This window comes from Gadus macrocephalus, chromosome 1, assembly GCF_031168955.1.
Source record: "Gadus macrocephalus chromosome 1, ASM3116895v1".
Lineage (NCBI taxonomy): Eukaryota > Metazoa > Chordata > Actinopteri > Gadiformes > Gadidae > Gadus > Gadus macrocephalus.
Window position 1 is genome coordinate 20129773 of NC_082382.1, and position 23815 is coordinate 20153587.

Genomic DNA, 23815 nt, shown 5'->3' on the forward strand with positions numbered 1-23815 from the left:
GGCTCCTGTGCAATGAAGCTGTTGAGGTTGTTGGGCAGAGAGCTGTTGCTGTTGCAGATCTGTGGCGCGGGTTTGTAGTCCATGATGGTCTGAATGCCCTCCCACAGGCCCAGTGTGTCTCTGCTGTCTTTGAAATGGCAGGTTATCTTGTGTGTGTACTCCTGTTTTGCATTCCTGTCTTTTAGATTTTTGTATGTATTTTTATATGACATCACATCATCGGAATAGAACACCTAGATAAGTCATTCATAGTCGGCAAACTAACAGCATGTATACTCAGCCATCGTATCGTAAACGGATTTTGCGTTCTGCGCAGGCTTGAGAATTTCTGCTAGGACTTTCACCCGGAAGTGGAAGGAGACAACGTCATAAACCATGGTCCTATTAAATAAAGGACTGCGGATAAAAAAATGGCACCCAATAATTACTATGAAAACTACTTGGCTTAGGGGAACATCAAGGAGAGATTTGCTTCCGCATCATGGGAGCCAGCCACGCCCTAGTGCCTGACGTGCCGGTGGCAGAAATATTCTCGTTGTTAAGCATTGTGGCATCATAAGCGAGGATCTGTCTCACATCCCTCGGCGACTTTAAGTGATAAAAAGTCAACACAGTACCTAGAAACCATCAACATCATTCATGTTAATTAAACGGGAAAAACCTCAGACATGAGAAGTTCACAAAGCCGTGCACTGAGCCCTCTCGGATGCCGGGCCGAATCAACAATTGTTTCACTACGACTCCTTTCAGCCGCCCACCCCTCCTGCAAAATAAATACAAATAAAACAGCTAGTAAAACGCTTAGGGGTTTTGAAAAGAGAAAACTTAAATTTTATTAGTACATGGGAGAGACGTGGACTCGAGTCCCATGACTTGGACTTGAGTCAGACTCGAGTCATGATTTTGATGACTTCAGACTTGACTTAACAAAATTACGCATGACTTGCGACTCGACTTAGACTTAACTGCTATTGACTTGAGACTTGACTCTGGCTCCGCCTCTTTGACTTGTAATGACTTTTATTGTTTTAGATATCTAAGATATTTTCCGCCTGGAGGGCTAGTCTAGACACCAACGACCGGGGGCAGACTGGCCATCGGGAGGTTCGGTAGTTTTCCCGAGCGGCCGGACGGTTTCAGGCCGAGCCGGCCGGCCGTCATTTGTCCTTTTTTTATTCATATTATTTTTTAAAGAAAATAAAAAATACGAAAGAGACTTGGGCTGGCCTGCTGGATATTCGCAAACAGCGCGAAACAATAATCTCAATTTAGAGGTGGTATCACTTTTAAACACAGTGTATCGGGGCAAAGCGAGCGGCCGAACGTCCTCCCAAATCGGACTGCTCCGCATTCTGTCAAATCTGATTGGCTCAGCCTGACACAAGGCCCGGGTCAATTACTTCCCGTTTACCTCCCTCTGAAGTCACAGAAAAGAAATACGAAAACGTCGAAAAGGAACAGGACACATCAGCATAGATATGACAGGTGCATTAGCGGGCATGTTTGGCAATACAATAATGACTTAAACTCCTAAACTCATTGATATTAGCCTTACATTAAATGTATTTTATTTCTTTTTCTTTCATTTTGTCATTTTCTTTGTATTTAAAGGGTAACTGCTCCTCCTAAATGATAAAAAAAAACATGAATTAAGAGAATATCCACTATTCCCTTTTAATGTATTGGCCTGCTAAATTAGAATTATTTGGTACTTGTCACTTTCATGCAAATGTAGCTCTACCGTCAACAAAGGCAGATTCAGGGTCCACCAAAGATGAGGGATTTCATTGTATTGATTTGTATTTTCGTCCACCCTCAACAACCGCCCAGGAAAGGTATGTGTATCTATGAAACCAATGATGGTATAAACAGAGAATGGCTCACAGGCTGTAGAAAGTCAATTCTCTGTTCTGCTCAGTATGTTTTGCATATGCAAAGCCATCTGCACTATTTGGAACCTTTTCCCCCTTGATTTACCTAGGGTTGCTTATTTGCTTTTAAAATATTTGCATGTGATACTCACACAATTCTAACCACACAAACATGCCAACATTCGCATGTATTTTTGTCCCAGATTTTTGTCCCAGTCCACCCCTGCCCAAGAAGCATTCACTTACCTGAAGATGAAAAAAAAAAACAGAAAGCAAAGACAAATCTACACTTCAATAATATCATAACGAAATTTCGATATAATTTATACTTTATTCAGAATCACAGTTTTATTTTCATATCGGCTGCGTTTTGAGTTGGTCCCATTGAAGGCGCCTGGCCAGCCTCTGACACCTAAGACATAGATACTACTGCATTTAATTGTGTTTTTTATCCTCCTTAGCGAGCACCTTGTTTGTTCAAGGCGTGGAGGAGAATATAATTCAATATCTACAAGAACACAAATCTCCAGGGCTTCGTTTGGGAAAAACAGAAAAGGCTGATCTGGAATAATTATTCACAACGCACAAAATATTCACTATTCCCTTTTAATGTATTGGCCTGCTAAATTAGAATTACTGTTCCTCCTAAATGTAAAAAAAAACAACATAAATTAAGAGAATATCCTTATAGTTATAGTTTTGTATCCTCCATTGGAGCGTTTTTGTTACCATTTTCTAGTAAAGCGTTTTTGGTTTAAACATACTGCCGTCTTTTGAGTTTTGCTTCTGAGTCCCTGTCCCTGAGTCCAAGAATGGCATGTGTCCACCCAGATATATGAGATGAACAACGTTTGTTACAGTCCAATGTGTAGGCTGTTAGACTGTCAATCAATAATCCACCCGAAGAAATATTTTTTTCAAAAATTGATACCCGCACCCGCCCGATCATCATCCATTATAGTATAGGGTGAATGATCAGACGTCCCACTTTCCAAGGCTGCCTATTTATTTGTTTTATGAAAAGCTATTAAAAACGGCACTCCCTGCAAGTAAACAAATATCGAATCAACCCGCCCTATATTAGATAAATGTTTTTGATTGGCCCAACCAAGCCATGGAGGCCTTACTGAATAGGATTCAATTAGCATACCAGAGCAAATAAAACATGAGCTCACACATTTTCTGGTCCAAGTCTCGCAGCATTAACGTGCATGCCCCAAACTCGAAGTAATTAACGCTGCGTTTGTTTAATTATTTTAATTGTTACATTTTATCTGAAAGTAAATTCATTTACTTGAGTTGGAATACAATATCTAACTAAAGAAAATCCATAAGATGGCCAGGTGAGTCTGATATTGACAAGAATATAGGATGATCACTTTACTTTTTTCGAGTTTGAGTGAACGGCGGGTCACTTCCACAGTAATCATTGAGCGGATCGATAAAATCATCTAAAGTAGCCTACCATGTTCATGTTTATCTCAACAGACGGTGATTTATTTTTGAAGATTATTTAGATTTAAACTTCCAAACCTAGATTGCTAAAAAAAAAACGAGAACAACGATTCAAATGGTGTGATGTGGAACATTTGCTCCGGGAGAGAGGATGCACGCGGCCAAATGCTTTCTGGCCTAATTTAAAATAAGATAGGCTATATAAAATAGGCTAGGCTATATCATGCAACATAGTTTCTCAAACCTGTTTGGTCTCTTAGATAGCTGTTTTTTTATCGATTTCTAGGGATTTTCTATTTTTTATGGCTAGTTTTTAAATAAAAACATCTCCGTTTAACTGTGGTAGAAGATGTAGTTTTATTAGTTTGTGTGTAAATAAGGTCCACATTTTTTCTTCGTCATCCCAGCAAACATTTTGTTGTCGGTCACAAGTCTAATCGATGTTGGTCATGGAGGTCGATACGACGTCTAGTCAGAGCCCGGCTACATCCTATGAGTTGCCATTGTCTTAGTCACAGTAGGCTATGTTATGTCAGTTATCTTGAATATAGGCATTCCTCCTGGCAGTGGCGTAGCCAGAAATGTTCAAATGGGCGGGCAGGCAAAGCCAATTTGATTGAACATAAGATAGTCGCACTATACAAACATTAATCAATGGCATGTTATATTTATGACATAAATGTGGAATTAATTAAAAGTATTTGGTCGCAGCAGACAAATAACGCGGAAACATTTTAAACTTGCGCAAAACTACATTAACCCATGCATCGCTGAATCACATTTATTGAACGCTACATTGCTTTCGGTCATTGCTGACAATACACCGGTTAAAATTTTTAAACATGGGTAAAACTGCTTGACCTCGGCGTGTCATCACATCAAATTGAAACAGATTGGCCATATAAGACAAGCCTACGGCAAAGATTAAAACGTAGGCCTATCACACATACACGCACGCACACACACACACACACACACACACACACACACACACACACACACACACACACACACACACACACACACACACACACACACACACACACACACACACACACACACACACACACACACACACACACACCAGGCACGGCGCCAGGAGTTGTGGATGGGCCAGACCAATTGTGGGGGGTCCTTAAAGGGACACTGTGTAATATTTTAAGTCATTTATTACCTCAAATCAACGTATTCATTCATAAATAAGTCCTCATTGGTGTAAAATTATCTCTGCCAAAAATCTCACTTATCCTCCTGAGCGTAGGATAATTAATATGTAGTTACATAGGACGGGTAAGCTTCATGGAGGCTTCCATGTTCTTCCGGTCTATGAACTGCCGAGAGGGACAAAAAGCATTACGTGGTACAGGAAATGCAAACGCATTTTCACTCTGAGCCAGCGTGAATGATGACTGAAATAATTCACTATCTTGCTCGAGGAATAATTACTCCTACATCATTAGCTTACACTAATGATTCATTGCAGTTTGAAATTTGATTGAAATAAAGAACCTCATCATCTCTCGAATGACTCAATAAGGTAGTATTGGATGTCATGACACAGCTTCTTGGCACATACTGCCCACCGTAGTTTTTGAACAAGCGAGCACTATTAGTTTAAATGCAATATACAATTGTACCACTAGATGGTAGTAATTTTTACACAGTGTCCCTTTAAATTAAAAACGTTATCAAATCCTTGTTTAACCTGATACAAATGACTAAATAATATACTGTTATATTATCTTTGCAATATAGCTTGATGCTCTTCAAATAATTTGTTGCATTGTAAAAAGTTTCGGTGTATAGGACAAACCTATCCGCGATTGCTCCTTAGGCCTTTTTACGACGCGACCAACGTCGCGACGCACGTCGTTGGCCACTCAGAGAGCTCGGCCTTCCTCAGTTTAGAAGCTGCTCAGCGTAGTACTGCCCTCCACAGATCAGATGTTGAACTTGATTTTTACATAAATTCCTGTATTGTGCAGGAACTGCAGAATTGCCTAGAAGATCAATTGGTGGTTCTCAATGTGTCCAAACCTAATATATATACATAATTTATATATATAATATATAGTATTATGTCTTTCTGTCCATCTTCTTCTCTACTCAAACTCTGTTTTACAATCTGATCCATTCCCCCCGACCCAAGCGTGTCCAGGAACACAGCAAAAGTTGATTGATGACGCTCTCCCATTGACTCCCAGCAAAAGTACATGCTTACGTCAGCATGTACCAGAAGTAAAAGAAAGCCGCAGAGAGAATCCCAACAAGCCGTTTCTAGGCAGCTCGGTAACAGTGATTTGCGGCAGTCATTTACTCCCCCTCTGTGGCGAAGCTAGACCTTTTTTGGGTCTAGAAATTATAACCCTATAATTTCGTCCTCAAATCTAATATTCTACCTTTTTCTTTTTACACAAGCAATGAGAGAATGGATGCTGTACGCTAATGAACAGGCACAAATGGGCTAGTGAAATCGAGCACAACCTTCCTGCAGGAATATCTAACCTCTGATTGGTGGGTGGGCGTCAGCTTTTGGCTTAGACATACAACAGCATAGTAACTAATAAAATAAAGGTTGTGGAATAAAAAAATCTTGGACAGGACTTTATATACTTCATATACCCCTGTGGCTTCCTGGGGTTAAGCGCCCCCAAAAGTCAGAACCTAGAATCTCCCCTGTAGCTCACAATGGTATGTTTTGGTTTATTCTCTATCTGGTAGTAAATATTTTAAACTCCCCAACCCTATCTGTTACATCGCTTATCATAACAGCTGTGAAAATCTATACCGTCAGATCCTTTTCCCCAAATAAAACATTGTTCAATACAAAATACTCATTATTAAACCACATCACCGCAAAATCTGAAATGTGGTTATATGAAGGTTTACACTTTCTATGGAGTTGCATGGCTTTCCAACTGACATTCTGATTAAATGATGAACCTCAACATGTGTTCACCTGACTTCTAGATGGCTCATGATTTGAGGAATTTATGTTATCAGATGTCATCACCTCAGTAGGTCTCCCCTACTTTCCTTTTTTCCTAGTGTCTTCTTTCAGAATATCAATGTTCCATACAGTGCTGCAAAGTTGAGCAATTATGAAAAGTTTGCAAAGCTGCACTTGCAAAGTTGAGCCATTATAGTAAATTATACCTTTACTGTATCTCATTAATACATATTTTAATGATAATAAGCCTGAGAAGAGCAGGAGATGTGTGTAAATATCTTGTTAATGGGTACACAAACGTATTGCGACCAATGCTAAGGCCTGTTTCTCTGAATTGTTCTTTACTCCTCAATGATATAGTCTGTAACTGTAACTTTTCCATATAATATCTTAAAATAATGAATGACACTACACTCTGCTCCTCCATCTGTCTCTCATTCTGTCTCTTCTCTTATGTCTCTGATTGGAAACACGTGTAGGTCGGACTTCTTGGCCCATAAGGATTATTGCATGGCCGTGGCAGCCCTGGCAGCTAAGAGAAGCAGGGACCCTGAAACTCAGGTAGATTATACCATTCTTTTGAATATTAACCTCATATCGCACGTGAATTTGAGTGCTGTCATCATGTTTGACTTACTCAAAGGCCATCCTAAATCTTCTATTAAAGATTGGGTATGGGATTTGCGAAACGCCAGCAGATTTTGAAAACACACAACTCAAATGGTACTACCCCCTCTCTTTCAACGCTGACTCTGACTCCACCCATTCCAAGAACCTGGACGCGCAATCATGCACGAGCGCGAACACAGATGCACGAGAGCGAGCCAGGCTAGCGTAGGTTTTAGTTAAACAACATGGCAACATTAAAAAAACAACATGGGGATGGTGGCGTCTTGTCTGCCATGGAAATTGTCTTCTACTGCTAGGTCCAAATGTGGATTAACTAGTTCCAGTAGCTACCGCAGGATAACAACAAACAGGAGCTTGCTCTGGGTCACGAGCTCTGGGTCACGAGTACTGCACGAAGGGGTCGCGCGCGGGGCGCGGGGGAGGGGGAGTGCAGTACGACCGTTTGATTGACGTACTTACTTTCCAATGCAACTCGGTGGCTCTGGAAATCATTGGCTGGAGTTTTTCGAGCCCTGCCCGTTCCACAGATGATTGACTTGTTTAATTTTCATGTCAGTACTTCTAACTCAGTGGCTGTAAGTGGGTTATGATAAGGATTTCAAGTAATTCTGCAAAAATGGCCAAAAAAGCAAATTCCATACCCAACCTTTAATCCTACTTCAAATTAGATAATGACCATATAAGGCCATATTGGGCACTTCCTCCACAGAACCCGGCTGACGGAGCAGAACCAGTTAATTGACTTGTTTAATTGACAACCGCTTTGAAGCTGTGTGTGTGTGTGTGTGTGTGTGTGTGTGTGTGTGTGCGTGTGTGTGTGTGTGTGTGTGTGTGTGTGTTGCACAGCTAGGGATTGACAACCTTTTCTGCTGTTCCAGATGTGACCACCAAAACCGTTAGTTCAGAACTGCATCACCCAGAATTTTTTGTGGATAATTAACTTGAGTTTATTTCAACATTTCTTGTTATAAATTGTACCTAAAAATTTTAAGTATATTATTTTAACAATTATCTAAATTCCCAAAATTCCTACGAATCATAGTCAAGACTTTTTTTGTGTAAATAACTTTGAAAATCTCCCTGATTACAGGTTGGTGCCTGTATAGTGAACCAGGAGAATGACATTGTTGGCATCGGTTACAATCGAATGCCCAAAGGCTGTGATGATGACAAGTTATCATGGAAAAGAGAAGGCAGGGACAAATGGGACACTAAGTACCCTTATGGTGAGTTACTTCGATTTAGTTGGGGTCAAACGTGTACCTTTTATTATTCATTACTGTATCATTCTAAAGAAACCTTATTCAAGAATAAAATATCAGTTGACCTGAAATTTGATTTCCCCCCTCCCTACACACCAACACCAGTGTGCAGTGCAGTGCTTGAAGCCATTATGAATAAGAATGGCGCTGATCTGAAAGGCTGCACCATTTACGTGACACTTTTTCCATGCACTGAGTCTGACAAGCTTATCATCGAAGCAGGTGGGTGGCAGACTGGGAGAGCCACGTACGCACACAAACACAAAAACACACAAATCCATTAAAATAAAGTCCTGAATTACCAGAGGCCATTTCCTCTGGTAATTCAGAGATCAGCACTATAAGAAAGGTATTTGATGTAATCACTGACGTTTTGGTAGTGAATGCATCAGTTGCATTTAGTCTACCAACATATCCTTAATGTGTTCTTAACATCCTACCAGGTATTAAGAAAGTGGTGTATCTCTCTGACCAGTACCGCGACATGGAAATGATGGCAGCCTCTAAGATTTTTCTGCAAATGGCAGACATAGAGTTCAGGTGACACACACACACACACACACACACACACACACACACACACACACACACACACACACACACACACACACACACACACACACACACACACACACACACACACACACACACACAAACAGTGATCTAGATACAGTGATCTAGATACAGTTACTTCCTGGATTCCCGAACTCCACCTCAGAGTTTTTTGATATGTATTTCCATCGGGTATTGTGATTTATAATTTACTGGTGGGCCTGAACTGGTTTCGGACCGACTTCTGACCCTGTGTGGAAGTCTTGGGGAACGTAGAGACGACAACCTGTCCTCTAATGATCTGTCAAGGGAACACTGGTCAGATGCACAGGGAGATCAGGCAGGATGCAGGGTTGGCACACAGGTCCAGGACCTGTGGAAAGGAGTGGAGGGAATTTAAGAAGGATGGAAGTACTTTTCTTTTTCATAGGGATAACCAAAATATGTTTGTGGAGGATTAAATCCAGTATTCCTAAATAAATAAAGCTAATTTCTCATCTTAACCCAAGTCACAGTAAAAGATCATCATAGTGTAAACATTTATTATGGGCCTGAGCTCCACGGATGGATTCCAGGTTTGGCTGCTTACCAGCCTTGCAGCGTGGTGAAGAGGCATCTTACCCCCTTCCCTCTTCATGCTCCTGTTTGGTCGTCTTCAACTCATGCCACAGCATCTGATCTTTGAATTCTTATTGTTTGTTTCAATTGTGTCATTTCCCAGACGTTGTATTTGTCCACTTCTAGTATTAGGTAGTGGAATAGTTTCTGTTTAAGTTTTTTTCAAGAGAGGGATAAAGGACGAGTCTCATGGAAAGATTGGAGTGAAAAGGAAACAAACATTGGTGATAAGGCGACGCTAAATGGAAAAAGTTCTTCAAGGGTTCATTGAGACTTTCTCTAGAAGTAGGTGTGTGTTTAGGGGTCACTGTTGAACTGAACCAAAATGTAGTCTAGTGCTAGTGGATGGTGGGAGACTGATTCATTAATTACGTTGGATTCACTTCTGTCTCCCTGTGTTTTTTTACAGTCAGTTCGAGCCTGGGGTGCCAACCATCACCATTGATTTGACGGTCAATAACTAACCTGGAAATCTGGACGGCCAGACATGCAAAAGTTGGGGGGCTTGCTTTGTCTAAAGGGAATACTTTCAGATATCTGCGCTTTGAAATCTCTTTCCCTTCCTTTTGATAAACCTCATGAATATGAGGAACTTTAAATTTATACTAAGCCCTTACCGGCTCAATGCAATAGTGGGTTCATATTAAGCTTCATTAGGCTTTAACATTTATTTGCACGCACGCTTTTTATGAAACTTACTACAGCTGTAGAGGCTGACTCAAGATTAACAGAGAGCAAATATTAGATTGACGCCTAACTTAGGTTTTCATGCATCTTAATGGTCTGACAGGGTTTTATTGGTCGGATTTAGGCTTGGCACCCGTAAAAGGCTGCTTGCAGCTTTCATTGATTTTGTTTTAAGGACTACATAGAATATAGGCAAATATGAAATTTGGCAGATTCGAATTAAAAGTCTAGACTATTGTGCAAATTGCATTCTTTCTTTCTTTCATGTGATTTTGTTTTACTTCATATGGGATGCTCAATGTGGTTTTGAGGATACCATGGTTTTATGCTCGTTGTTTAGTTATTGGCATGCATATAGACAACATAATGGGTGATATGCTTTAAGATTACACAATAAATGAAACATAAAAAATAATTGGCATCATGGGAGCACGTTTGGTTTACTTCAGGACCTTATAAAACCTACTTCGGTTGAATTTTCAAGACTTTTTCTGAAATGTTTTCCTACTCCTGTATTCTGGTTTCCAGTAAGCCTCAGCTAATTGTAAATTAATCATGGTAAATTGGCCCCTGGCAGGAGTGAGGTACAAGATGATCCAACCCCTGTAATATGGAGGGAGGACCTACCATGTTAGAACCATAGCTAATGGAGAGAAGAGCCTATTAGAACCAGAGGTTATAGAGTGAATATCGTGAAGGAAACAGAGATAATGGAGAGAAGAGCCTGTTAGAACAGAGATAATGGAGAGCAGAACCTGTTAGAACCAGAGGTTATAGAGTGAATATCGTGTTAGAACCAGAGATAATGGAGAGAAGAGCCTTTTAGAACCAGAGATAATGGGGAGCAGAGCATGTAAGAACCAGAGGTTATAGAGTGAATATCATGTTCGAACCAGGAATTATGGAGAGCAGAACCTGTTGGAATCAGAGGTTATAGAGGGAAACAAGTGTTTGAACCAGAGATAATGGAGAGAAGAGCCTCTTAGAACCTCAGAGGTAATGGAGAGAAGAGCCTTTTGAGCCAGAGGTTATTGAGTGAATGTTATGTTATAACCACAGATAATGGAGAGAAGATTGTGTTTGAACTATGGATCCTGTTATAAACAGATGCAAGATGTGTGTATCTTATTAGAGGTAGGGATCATTTTGGAACCAGAGATAATGGAGTGTAGATCCTGTTAGAACCAGAGATAATGGAGTGTAGATCCTGTTAGAACCAGAGATAATGGAGTGTAGATCCTGTTAGAACCAGAGATAATGGATAGATCCTGTTAGAACCAGAGATAATGGAGTGTAGATCCTGTTAGAACCAGAGATAATGGAGTGTAGATCCTGTTAGAACCAGAGATAATGGAGTGTAGATCCTGTTAGAACCAGAGGTAATGGAGTGTAGATCCTGTTAGAACCAGAGATAATGGAGGGCAGATTGTGTTGGAGATGTATTACAAGAGAAAGGTCTCTGGAATGCCTTGTTGCTCTTCTCCCACACAACACAACACTCATGATATGCTCACAAAACAATCTGCTTGACCCTCATCAATCAAGCTTCAAGACCGCACACTCACACTGAGACAGCTCTCTTCGTGTTGACTGAGTCAATCCGCGCTGCCCTCTCATCGGTTCGGGACGGCAGAGTCGCTCACCAGCTTCTGCAAAAGACTGAAGACTCACTTGTTCAGAGTTTACCTAGACTCTGCATAGCCACCCCCTCCCATCCCTCCTACGCACTTAGTATTGTATGTTGTACGACCTCACTTTGCACTCCAGCACTCACCGCATTTTCTAGTGTAAAGGTGCTGTTGGATCTTTTTCTGGCATACTAAATAGTATGGTAGTACCTAGTATGGGTATATGGTAATACCTAGTATAGTTATTGGAACGCAGGGTTTATTTCTCCATAAATTAAGTTGTAATGAGATCTGCGCCCTTGTATGGTCAACGGAAACGAAAGAAGGTGTTTAAGAAGAACGGCCACAAGAGGGCAATCTTGGCTCTTGTGTTGCGTAACTAGATCAGCTGTTTTCTTTTACGGAAAAATAAAGCTGCTCATGTTAACCGATATGAAGTAGTTACTGACTATAATTGTATATACTTTATATTTATATATTTGTACTTTTAATATTAAATGAAATAGGGAATACAACAGAATTAATTAATATATATTTGTTTTAATAATATAAAACTATAATGATGATAAGTATTAATCACCCTAACACTAAGTATGTATTAAAGATGCTTTTCTTATCATACAACAGAAGAACTGAACTCTGCCTTCCAACACTAAACACTTTTCTGATATGATTCATAATCATCACAAATTTGTCCCCCTCATTTTTGTTGAAGAAAGTGAATCGGAGGAATACCTTGCAGTTAAAAACAAGATAACATCTCAGAATCCAAATCCCTCTGAAAAGTTGGCAGAGGCTGTTTGAGTAGGTTTAAGTCCATACCAAAGTTCCAACCATCTAAACAAAACTTCCTCATGACCCGTGATGCGTAATGTACAAACCATAAGAACTGAGTTTGGAGTCAACAATGGCGACAAAATTAAAAAGGGTTTGAAGTTTCACGTTGAAGTAACAATCAATCACACACAAACACACACACGACACACACACACTCACACACGCACGCACGCAGGCGCACACACACACACACACACACACACACACACACACACACACACACACACACGCACGCACGCACACACACACACAAACAGTTATGCTTTGTTTGGGAAGAAGCAGGGTGCTGTCGATTATCAAAAGAATTGCCCAGCAGAGTTCATAAACAGTATTGTCTCTATGTCCATGTTGTCCAAGACCAACGTTTCTTTTGGTTTAAGGAAGAAAATAATAAAGGTAATTAGGAATGCGTCATTGTCATTTATCAGAATTAACATAAGGGTTTAGATTTTTTTTTTCATTTATCTGACGTAGTACACACATCTTAAAATAACACACTCAGACTCCGTTGATAACGCAAGCTTTTGAATCCTCAAATGACCAACAGAAAATAAAATAAAATGGATTCAGTTTCAAATAGTTAATTTATTCTACTGTAATAATTATGTTTATTACAAAAAACGAATAAAATACAAATTCAAATTCAACACTTGGAGGACAAGATTATTTAAACAAATTCCCACTTTTCAACAGCAGCAATACTGGCAATCGAGTGGAAGAAAATGTGATCCATCTGCATTCAATAGTGTTTGGTGCAAATGAGCAACTATGAACAATACCATACAATACTAAGATTCTCAAAAATATATTTTACAAAATTATAATTGAACTTTATTTATCATCACAATAGATATTGTGAATCAGTATTGTATTATTGTTGTCAGCCACACTCAGTTCTAAATAACTGAGTTGTTTATATCCCTTTATACTATCTCCTTTTGATCGGCCATTGGCATAGACATGATCATAAAGTTGACAAGAAAAGAAGTTGAGGACTCTGACAATAGATTTAATAATTACATTTTTTAAATTGTTAGGGTTTTACTGTAATAATAACAGTTAATATCTTCATTAGCATAGTTAGTTTCTTCCTCAGAAAGATTTTCTATAAATTATGTAGATTTATGCTTAATGGAAAAGTCAAACAATGTACCTCTACCAATATAACCTGCACCGGTTCAATGTAAGCAACATTCAGGCCCCGTCCACACGAAGCCGAAACGGGCAAAACCGTTACGGTTTCGATCTATCCGGTTTCGAAGTATCTCCGTAAAGACGAAGCCAAGCGAAACCGGATAGATCTGTAGAAACGCTGTAGTAAACATTCCAGGGCCATAAGGGGCGCTGCTTCTGGTACACAAATCCAGAAGAAGAAGAGGCGAGCATGCGCATAAAGGCTGCCCCCCGAACCACTAACAACACAAACAAACAGCTCTTCCACGATGGCGAACTAGATTCTCAATAAATAATGGCTTAGCAACCTTAGCAACATGATATGCTGCAGAACGATTACAAGCTTGTAGTCTGCCATCATCTTTTTTGTTGTGATTTCTGAGACTCCGCGGGCTTAAGAGCCATTGGCTAGGAGGTCGAGGGGTGGGGCGATGACGTCATGGTTTGCGGTTTCAGTCGGTTTCAGGCGTCCACACGAAAACAAAACGAAACCGGATAGATTTGAAACCACCTCCGAGGGTGGTTTCAGAAGTTTGCGGTTTCGGTCAGCGGATTCGCCAGCTTCGTGTGGACGGAAGGCCGAACCGTACAAGACCTTTGCGGTTTCGCCATGAAATCGGCTTTGTGTGGACGGGGCCTTAGTGTCCAAGTATATTTTAAACCAATTTCGTTTCACAATACAATTGCGGGTTTGAAATCCCAAAATCACTTATTAGTAGGCCTAAGCAGTTGGAAGAGTGTGTCAGTACCTATACACCACAAGGATTACAAATTCAATAAATCCTGAAAAGTTGTGTTATTTTAATAGCTGGCCTTTGGCCCAAGTGTTTCGCATCACGGCCTCATTCTGTTCTCACCATCGCACCTCCCTCCTCCCCTCTTCCTCGTCGCCCTGCTCCGGAGCACCAACTGGAAGCGGCGCGACGGTCGCGCTGCAGTATAAAATCAGGAAGTCACCTGTCAATCAATCATAACAAAGAGACGAAACGCAATGGGTGAGTGGCCTATTGTATTGTAGTTTATTTATTTTCCATCTTTTTGGCTGAATAATTTGAAAAATGTATAATCTGCGCAGTGAAAGTATGTTTTCAAGCAGCAGATCTCAGAGGTGGGGGTGAGTCACTCATGTGCAAGTCCCAAGCAAGTCCCAAGTCATAACTTTCAAGTCTCAAGCAAGTCCCAAGTCACTGTGGTGAGAATCAAGCAAGTCACAAGTCAAGTCATTGCTCAGGTCAAGCAAGTCACAAGTCAAGTCATCCAAAAATCTGATGATCTAACCCAGTTTAGAGAAAGCACCTGGGCAACCACTCTCTAAAGAGAGTGGTTCAAAAGTTGAGTTTTATTTCAAAATGAGCAATAACAATGTCTTAACATTAACAATAACTCAAACTATTCAAAACATTCCAAAACCATTATGTGAATAGTTTGAAAATGTTTTTATGATCTATTACGTAGTTCTTCAAGGAAAGTGGTCAAATCCAAAGGAATAGCTTTAAAGAGACTTTATTTAGTATAAAGTATTTTCGGTATGGTAAACTGATACTCTGAAGCAAGGAGAGATTGAAGATGTGTCTAAGCACGTGCTGAGTGTCTCCTAGCTGATCAAAAACATTAACCCATGTATGTCTAATAGCTGCCAAGAAGATTCTGAAGACAATGCTCGATCTGTAGGCTTTTATGGTCTGAACAGGGCGGTCCGGAAGTAGTGGGGGGAGCCGATGTGAGGTAACCCTCGGCTTTCTCGCCTGGTCTGTGGTGCTGCCTTCTGTGGCTAAAGTATTTATTGCAGCCTTCAGTAAGGTCTTGCTCCCCTTGTGGCTATGTATGGTATTTACGGCTTATATGTTTGGTCCTGCTTCATTGGGTCTATGTGTGGGTAGCTTAGGTTCTTAAAATACGTAACAGATCATTACCTCCAACTTACCAATCAAACGGTCGTACTGCACTCCCCCTCCCCCGCGTGTGACCCCTTCGTGCACGTGCACGTACTCAAACGACTTCGGACTGCACTCCCCCTCCCCCACGAGTCGTGACCCAGAGCAAGCTTCTGTTTGTTGTTATCCTGCGGTAGCTACTGGAGCTAGCTAACTAGCTAATCCACATTTGCACTAGAAGACAACCCTAAACTCCAACATAGCTAGCCTGGATCGCTCTCGTGCATGATTGCACGTCCATGTACTTGGAATGGGTTGAGTCAGAGTCAGCGTTGAAGGAGAGGGGGTAGGACCATTTGAGTTGTGTATTTTCGAAATCTGCTGGCGTATCGCAGATCCCATACCCAACCTTTAATCTAACTTTAAAAAGGTCATCTGTCTCAAGTCTAAGTCAAGTCTCAAGTCATGAAGACCAAGTCAAAGTCAAGTCGAGTCTTTTATCAGTGTTAGTCAAGCAAGTCTCAAGTCCTCAAATTTGCGACTCGAGGCTGACTTGAGTCAAGTCATGTGACTCGAGTCCCCCATGTCTGCAAACGGTCATACAGAAAGAGGACCTTTTCTCTGCCAGTCATATGCCGATCTCTCAGGCAGAACTCTACATTTTCTACCAAATCATAAAAGTACTCGCCTGGCTCCACCCGCCTAAGTACTTCCGCTCAATTTGAATTTCCCTTCAGTAGGTGTTAGTGGGTTTTCTCTGTCTACATTTTCTGCGTCCAATCAGTGAACAGAGGAAGTGCCTGAAATCAATGACGTTAAAATAAGCTCTCGGTGACGGACTACTTTACGCACAGTGTTTGGTTTGTTTACAGCTTGCGCGCAACGTGATTCCCGGCCAAATGTTAGCGATTGGGTATGGCAGATCCTGAGTGGCACTAGGCAGATCCGATAGTTTTAAACTTCAACAGACACCCGCCTTCAAGTGAGTTAACATTTGTCAATTGAGTAGGTCCAGACTCTCTGTACAAATGAAATGAAATGAAGTAGGACCAGACCAAAGGACAAGTCAAACATTGATTTTGAGCCTGAAAGGTGGGGGCACTTTCTCTACCTCTGAATAAATACAAAACGTCCAGCTTTGTTTGGCATTAGCGGTCAATGCTTCAAGCCCAGAAGGTCTGTAAACTTGTGTTTTATTTGCTATGGTAAACCTGTCTTAAATCTTATTCAGATGGATCTCCATGGCGGGGTTGGGCCAATCTAAACCATTTATCTAAGATAGGGCGGGTTCATTCAATGTTTGTTTACAGAGAAGTGCCCCATGGGAGTGCCGTTGACTTTGGTCTATTCATAAACAAATAAAATGGCTGATGCTGACGTTGCACATGTTTCATTGCTCTGATGTTATGTCGGTCTTCCAATTTTGCCAATAGGCAGTAGGCCTCTTGGGGTAGACGGTTCCAGGGGTAGACGCCTATGTCACTACCCCTGGAAACCTAAAACTAACTGAGTAGTTAATAATAAAATAAAACACAAAAGTACAGGGGGGGTAGCTTTAAGATATTTACATATCTTTAAGCTATTCAGTCACCACTAAAATGGCTTAAATACTAAACCTGGTTAACTTCTAATGGGAAGAGCCAAAAGTGAAAAGAAGGAGGTCCTCTGTATGAATCTATATGCGTACAGTCGGATTTCCTAGTTTTTGCTAATGGTAATGTAAATAGAGAAATGTAACTTATGAATTTAATTTTTACTTTAGAAACTTAATTACTACAAAAATGTATCTTTCGGAAGATCTTGCCTGATGGAACTATTTGGTGATAATTCAAGCTGATTCTAACTGCATCAGTCTCAACAGCTAAACAATGTTGCGTGGTAACCATAGGTAAGATTGTCTGACAACGCCACCTCTAATTTGAGGGGAGGAGGAACCCATTCACTTTCAATCATGAGTGCCTTCCGCTTTGCCGATGTGTTTTCCCTTAGCAGGAAGAATGTCTTGAGGCATGAATTGGTGCAAAAATATAATCTTAATTATTGAAAACAGGTTGACTAGGTTAAAAACCATCTAAAAAGAGGGATGCAATGGTCGCAGTCTCTGATTACAGCTTACTCTCGTCTCCTTATGGAATATAAAAAAAAAGGTCTGGTCCCCACGTGCATGCAGTCTAGCCACTGTGGAAGGCAAAAGCAGCAAAAGCTAACACCAAACAAAGGGAAAATCTTCTACTATCTTCTAAATACTTAGGAGCTCTGACAGTGGTTCTCTATATCAGCTCCTATCCCTGGCCAATAACAACGCTGCCTGGCTAGGTAAGTCATTCGTCCCAGCCCCTGGTGCCCATGGTTGTCATTGAGGTTATTTAGAGTTCCTGCTGAAGGCATGATGAGGGCAACAACAGTTGAATATACAGCTCCCCATGCGGGTCAGTAACTTTCCTATAGAGCATTCCGTCTTTTTCCCAGAATGCGGTCCCACTGTTTAAAAGACTATTTACCGCCTCTGCACTGACTTGTGTAAACTGGACAACCTCTTCCCTTGCACCCTCACAATGTTGCCCTTGAAAACTCAGCTGTGGCTGCTCTACACTATCAACAGACACAATGTTCCCAACACTTGTTTCGAGTGGAATGTAGCCCCTGCAACTCCTGCATTGACCAACGGCACACAAGCCGTTGTCAACTGTTAATAGAGAAGGGGATAAAAACAGGCCTTGGGCAAGGTCTGAGCCCCCAGGCTCTTAAAGCATGGTGGTGAGCGCAGCGTGTGGAATCTTTGGACAGCTTTCTGGCACAAACCTTACTGACCCGGCTGGTATAAACTCCCCAGTACCTTTTATGACACAAACCTGGCCCTCAGGAACAAGGGGGCAGGCTTCGTGCCTGTGACATTGACGGAAAGCTAGCTCCCAGCGTGTCTCTGCCTGAATGGCAGTCAAAGAGGAAAAATAAAGCTTCCCCCTGTTGGGCAAATAACTCTTGATAGTAGTCCCTGACGACATTCATCCCCAGTAGGCCTGAACATTGCACTGCTGTAGTGTGCAAGCAGTGTCTTTCACAACCAAAGCCCCGAAACCTGGAATCTTTTTACCCAAAACCTGGATGTCTAGCTCGAGATACCCCACATAGGGAATATCTAAGCCATTAGCTGCTTTACAGCTAACCACCCACATGTTTTAAGTTTAGGGGCACCCCAGCATTGGAATACTTCTTTGAAGAGGGACTCTGTAATGGTAGTGACCATGGAACCTGTGTCTAGTAGACAATTAATCATTGTCTCACCAAACTGTACCTCTACCACAGGGCATTTACCTATTAAGGGCTGTGAGTTGTTTGAAAGAGTGGCAACCTGCTGAGAATTATTTGCATTATTATCTGTATTATCTACGAAATTCATACCCGAGGACAACCCAGCACCTGGGACAGCTTTGGGTCAGGATGGTCGTTTGGGAAGCTAGATGCTCTTGGCTTCTGACCCAGGTGACGCTGACGGAGGACACGTCCAGGCCTCCGACAACGGAGGCAGATTGGCTAGCCTTCTGGAGTAAACTGGTAATTTTGCTTAGGGACACGAGAAACAGATTGGTCGAGGATGGGCTCCATTTTATACAGACTTTTTACAATATTCTCAATTTGCAATTGTTGTTGGTTAAATTGTTAATTCCTAAAACAGACAGTTCTGATCCGTTCCCACCCCTCACAACATGGCAGGCCCCATCTACATTCACATCACCCCCACAGTGATGGAGCCCAGCTCCTGTATGCCCAGGTGCTTTCTCACCCTCGTCCACCCATCTGATTGCTTCCCGTCTCAGTTCTAAAGGCCTGATTCCACCGGACACGTTACAGAAGCGTTATGGCTGCGGCACGTCTTGGCCGCGGTCACCGCAGCAGTTAGGTTCCATTCTTATCAATGACACCATTTCCACCGGGCGCGGCTGCGGAACGTATCAGCAGCGTCCCAGGAGCGGCTCGCCGTGCCGCAGCGCTATCATTCCGTTTCTATTTCAATATTTCAATGAAACATGTGCAACGTCAGCATCAGCCATTTTATTTGTTTATGAACAGTCCAAAGTCAACGGCACTCCCATGGGGCGCTTCTCTGTAATCAAACATTGAATGAACCCTCCCTATATTAGATAAATGGTTTAGATTGGCCAAACCCAGCCATGGAGATCTGTCTGAATTGGATTTAAGACAGGTATACCAGAGCAAATAAAACACAAGCTCACAGACCTTCTGGGATTGAAGCATTGACCGCTAATGCCAAACAAAGCTGGACGTTTTGTATTTATTCAGAGGTAGAGAAATTGCCCCCACCTTTCAGGCTCAAAATCAATGTTTGATTTGTCCTTTGGTCTGGTCCTACTTCATTTCATTTGTACAGAGAGTCTTGACCTACTCAAATGACAAATGTTAACTCACTTGAAGGCGGGTGTCTGTTGAAAACTATCGGATCTGCCATACCCAATCGCTAACATTTGGCCGGGAATCACGTTGCGCGCAAGCTGTAAACAAACCAAACACTGTGCGTAAAGATGTCCGTCAACGAGAGCTGACTTTAACGTCATTGATCTCAGCCACTTCCTCTGTTCACTGATTGGACGCAGAAAATGTAGACAGAGAAAACCCACTAACACCTAGTACTGAAGGGAAATTCAAATTGAGCGGAAGTACTTAGGCGGGCGGAGCCAGGTGAGTACTTTTATGATTTGGTAGCTTTGGTAACTCGAAATCCGTGGACACATCACAGATACACGCCGATTTCCTTGATGTGGCCACGGAATTCGCTCCAATGCAAGTTAATGACACTGATGTTCCGTGGCTCACACACGGATCCCCGTTTCAACGAGCGAGTCGACCACGGGGGCTTAACTCAAAACCCATGGTGGTCTCGCTGAAACACTTAAATTGTCCTTGATGTGTCCACGGAAGTTGCTCCAATGCAAGTAAATGACACTGATATTCCGTGGCACACACACAGATTCCCGTTTAAATCTGTGTGTGTGCCACAGTTGACCACAGCGGGGGCTTAACTCAAAATCCGTGATGGTCTGACGTAGGGATGCAAATTATCGAGTAATTCATTAATCGATAGTTGTTTCATCTTATCGATCGATGATCGATTAATTGATAAGCGGCAATTCTTCTGAGAAGCTGAATTTCCTTCTGAATGTGACACATCTCATCTCATCTCATCGTCATCCGCTTATCCGGGGTCGGGTCGCAGGGGGGAGCAGCTCAAGCAGGGGGCCCCAGACTTCCCTTTCCCGGGCCACATTGACCAGCTCTGACGGGGGGATCCCGAGGCGTTCCCAGGCCAGTGTTGAGATATAATCTCTCCACCTAGTCCTGGGTCTTCCCCGAGGTCTCCTCCCCACTGGACGTGCCTGAAACACCTCCCAAGGGAGGCGCCCAGTGGGCATCCTTGCCAGATGCCCGAACCACCTCAGCTGACTCCTTTCTAAGTAAAGGAGCCGCGACACATTTGAATGTGCCACATTTAGGTGGTAATTCAACGATGTCGTTTAGTTGTTGTACTTTAAAATACTTCCACATATTGTGCATTTGGCGTCTTTGTCGTCATTAACCAACTTAAAGTGGCTCCATACTGCACTCCGTTTTGCCATCTTCATCGTGTCAGTGTCCCGCTTTTCGTTTGTCTTGTGCTGCTTCGCTTGTGTTCCCGCTTGTGTTCCCGCGTGTGCGTCAAGTACGTCTGGCGTCAAGCGCGCCCTCACGTGGACGGGTGGGGAATTACGGGTTAAAAACGCGATTAATTGCAAGTAATTTATTTTAATCGAGTAATCTCTTAGACAATTAATCGATAATCGATTCATTGTTTGCATCCCTAGTCTGACGGAATCACTTCAATTGTCCGTGATGTGGCCATGGAATTTGCTCCAATGCAAGTAAATGACACTGTTATTCCGTGGCTCACACACGGATGCCCGTTTCAACGAGCGAGTCGACCACGGGCGCTTAACTCACGGTGGTCTCACGGAATTACTTAAATTGTCTGTGATGTGGCCAAGGATTTGCTCCAATGCAAGTAAATGACACTGTTATTCCGTGGCTCACACACGGATATCGGCGTGTTTCCGTGATGTGGCCACGGATTTCGACTTAAGCGTCCGTAGTCATTTCACGGATTCCTGTGAGACCATGTTGCTCCAAAGAGAGGGTCTGTGGCGGTCTTAGCCTGCTTGTCTACAAATGCAACGAGGTCATTGAATCTCACTCTCCGCCGGCTCCTTTCCTGAATTTCAAAGGCTTGCGACCTCCACTTTTCTCTGTACTTGTAGGGCATCTTATTAGGGCTGGGCGATATGGACCAAAAGTCATATCTCGATATCTTCAAGCAGAATATCGATATAAGATAAATATCGATATTTGTGGACGGGACGGGTCGCGCATGCGCGTGCGCATGCGCGACCCGTGCCCAGAGAATGTTGCACGTTCTCTGGGCACCGCACGCCGATTCAACATTATTATTCCTACCGTTCGGAATTAAATACAGTTTGATTGTTGAATAAAACATGAACTAGACACTGCCTCCGCTATTATGAATCGTAACGACTGCGTGGGGGGGCGTGGCTAGGTTACTTGTTTCCGTTTTATGTTTGGGTCTCGCGGAGTGAGAAACCTTGAAGTTAGTTACTGTGGAGTTACCGTTATTACTATACCTACCTAACGTTTGGATTTACCATTATTCCTACCGTTCAGAATTGAATACAGTTTGATGGTTGAATACACCGTGGACTAGTCACTGCCTCCGCCTCGTATTTGAGAACATTATAATATCACGGCCAAAAGCTGTGTGAGCCTCCGTAATATTATGCACAGAATTGAATCGCGACATGGAGCGGGAGTCCGCAATGATTTGGGGAAAAATGCTTTCACTGTGCACGTTGTACACAGTTGTATGATGTTTAATTTAATTAAATGTAACTTAAAACATAAACACAGAAATCTCTGAAATGTAAACAAATGTTTAAATTAAAAAAAATAACAGGTTATTGGATAACAAAAACTGAACAATATGCATAGTGCATCTCTGGAAAGTGCAAATGTCATTAATAGGTTCAATAAAATACTTTTTTTTTTTTTAAACAAACAGAGCATGTTAACTGATTACAGAAACCAAGAGAATACAACTAGAACAATGTATCTCAAATTTGTGCAAAACTCAAAGAACAAATCACATGGGTCGGGCCAGGCCAGCAGTTAGCCTACTCCACATTTCTGGCTAGGAAAACAAGCCTGTCCACGGTGTCAGGGTTTAGCGATGCCCTATGACAGGTGACAATGTTCCCACTACAACTAAAAACCCTTTCAGAGGGGGAGCTGGTGGCTGGCACACAGAGGTATTTTTTTGCCAGGCAACTCAGAGCTGGAAAGGCCACCTCATGGTCTTTCCACCACTGGAGAGGGTTGGCCTCACTGTCAATGTAGCTGGAGAGCTCATTTTCAACAGCCTCCCTTGTTGTGACAGTGGTGGTGCAAGATGGTGTGGATTTCTTGAAGAAGCTGGACAGGGTTTTCCTCTTCTTGGCTGGTGGCTCATCAAGCTGAGGCTCAGCTGCTGGGCCAGGCAGCTCATGTGAAGTGCCACCCTGATCACGGAGCAAAGCCTCTGCTTCTTGGACTGCTGTGCATTTCAGCCCTTCAAGCCTCTCTTTGGCGATGTAACTCGCCCTGAATCGGGGATCCGGTAGGGAGGCAATGTCCAACAGGTCACTGGTTTTCTGCTCTGAATATTTAATATTCAGGTACTCCAAAATGTGAGCCTTGATGGACTTGCACAACTCCGTCTCTTCCTCCTCAGGTGCCAGGAGACTTGTGTTCAGCAAGTGTAGCACTGGCCTCACATAGGAGAGGGTGACGTACTCCTCTCCAGACAGGGCATCAGTGAAGTCCTGAAGTGGTTTCAGGGCCTTCTTCACTGACTCCATGACTTCCACATCTTGCCAGGTAAAAACAAGAGGTCGGGATTTCTTGTCTGAGGATAGCACTTTGGAAAGAGCCCTCTCTTGTTCCAGGACCCTCTCAATCATCCCCAACCTTGAGCCCCAACGAGTAGCTGACTCAGTGATCAGCTGATGAGATGGCAGACCGAGTTGTTGCTGTGCTTCACCCAGGCCTCTTCTCCTCTTCCAACTGTAGGAGAAGCCGCTTACTACTTTTTTGCAGATGGAAATTGCACGGGTGATGCGTGGGTCCTCCATAGCGTGTCCTGACACAAAGTCAAAGCACATTTTAAATAAATGTCTAT

At 42.3% G+C, this 23815-nt stretch overlaps 2 protein-coding genes across 2 annotated transcripts; one reads left to right on the forward strand and one right to left on the reverse strand.

Annotated features, from left to right (window-relative positions):
• Nucleotides 1-3072: 3072 nt before the first annotated feature.
• Nucleotides 3073-10440, forward strand: LOC132457758 (deoxycytidylate deaminase-like). Its single transcript, XM_060052085.1, has 6 exons — nt 3073-3214; nt 6756-6837; nt 7997-8132; nt 8274-8390; nt 8612-8708; nt 9748-10440. The coding sequence occupies exons 1-6, from the start codon at nt 3207-3209 to the stop codon at nt 9800-9802; spliced, it is 495 nt and encodes a 164-aa protein (XP_059908068.1). The 5' UTR covers nt 3073-3206; the 3' UTR covers nt 9803-10440.
• Nucleotides 10441-22772: 12332 nt separating this feature from the next.
• Nucleotides 22773-23573, reverse strand: LOC132464391 (E3 SUMO-protein ligase ZBED1-like). Its single transcript, XM_060060736.1, has 2 exons — nt 23445-23573; nt 22773-23382 (listed from the first exon to the last, which is right to left on the reverse strand). Exons 1-2 carry the CDS (start codon nt 23447-23449, stop codon nt 22773-22775), a joined length of 615 nt encoding a protein of 204 aa, XP_059916719.1. The 5' UTR covers nt 23450-23573.
• Between the last annotated feature and the right edge of the window lie 242 nt (nt 23574-23815).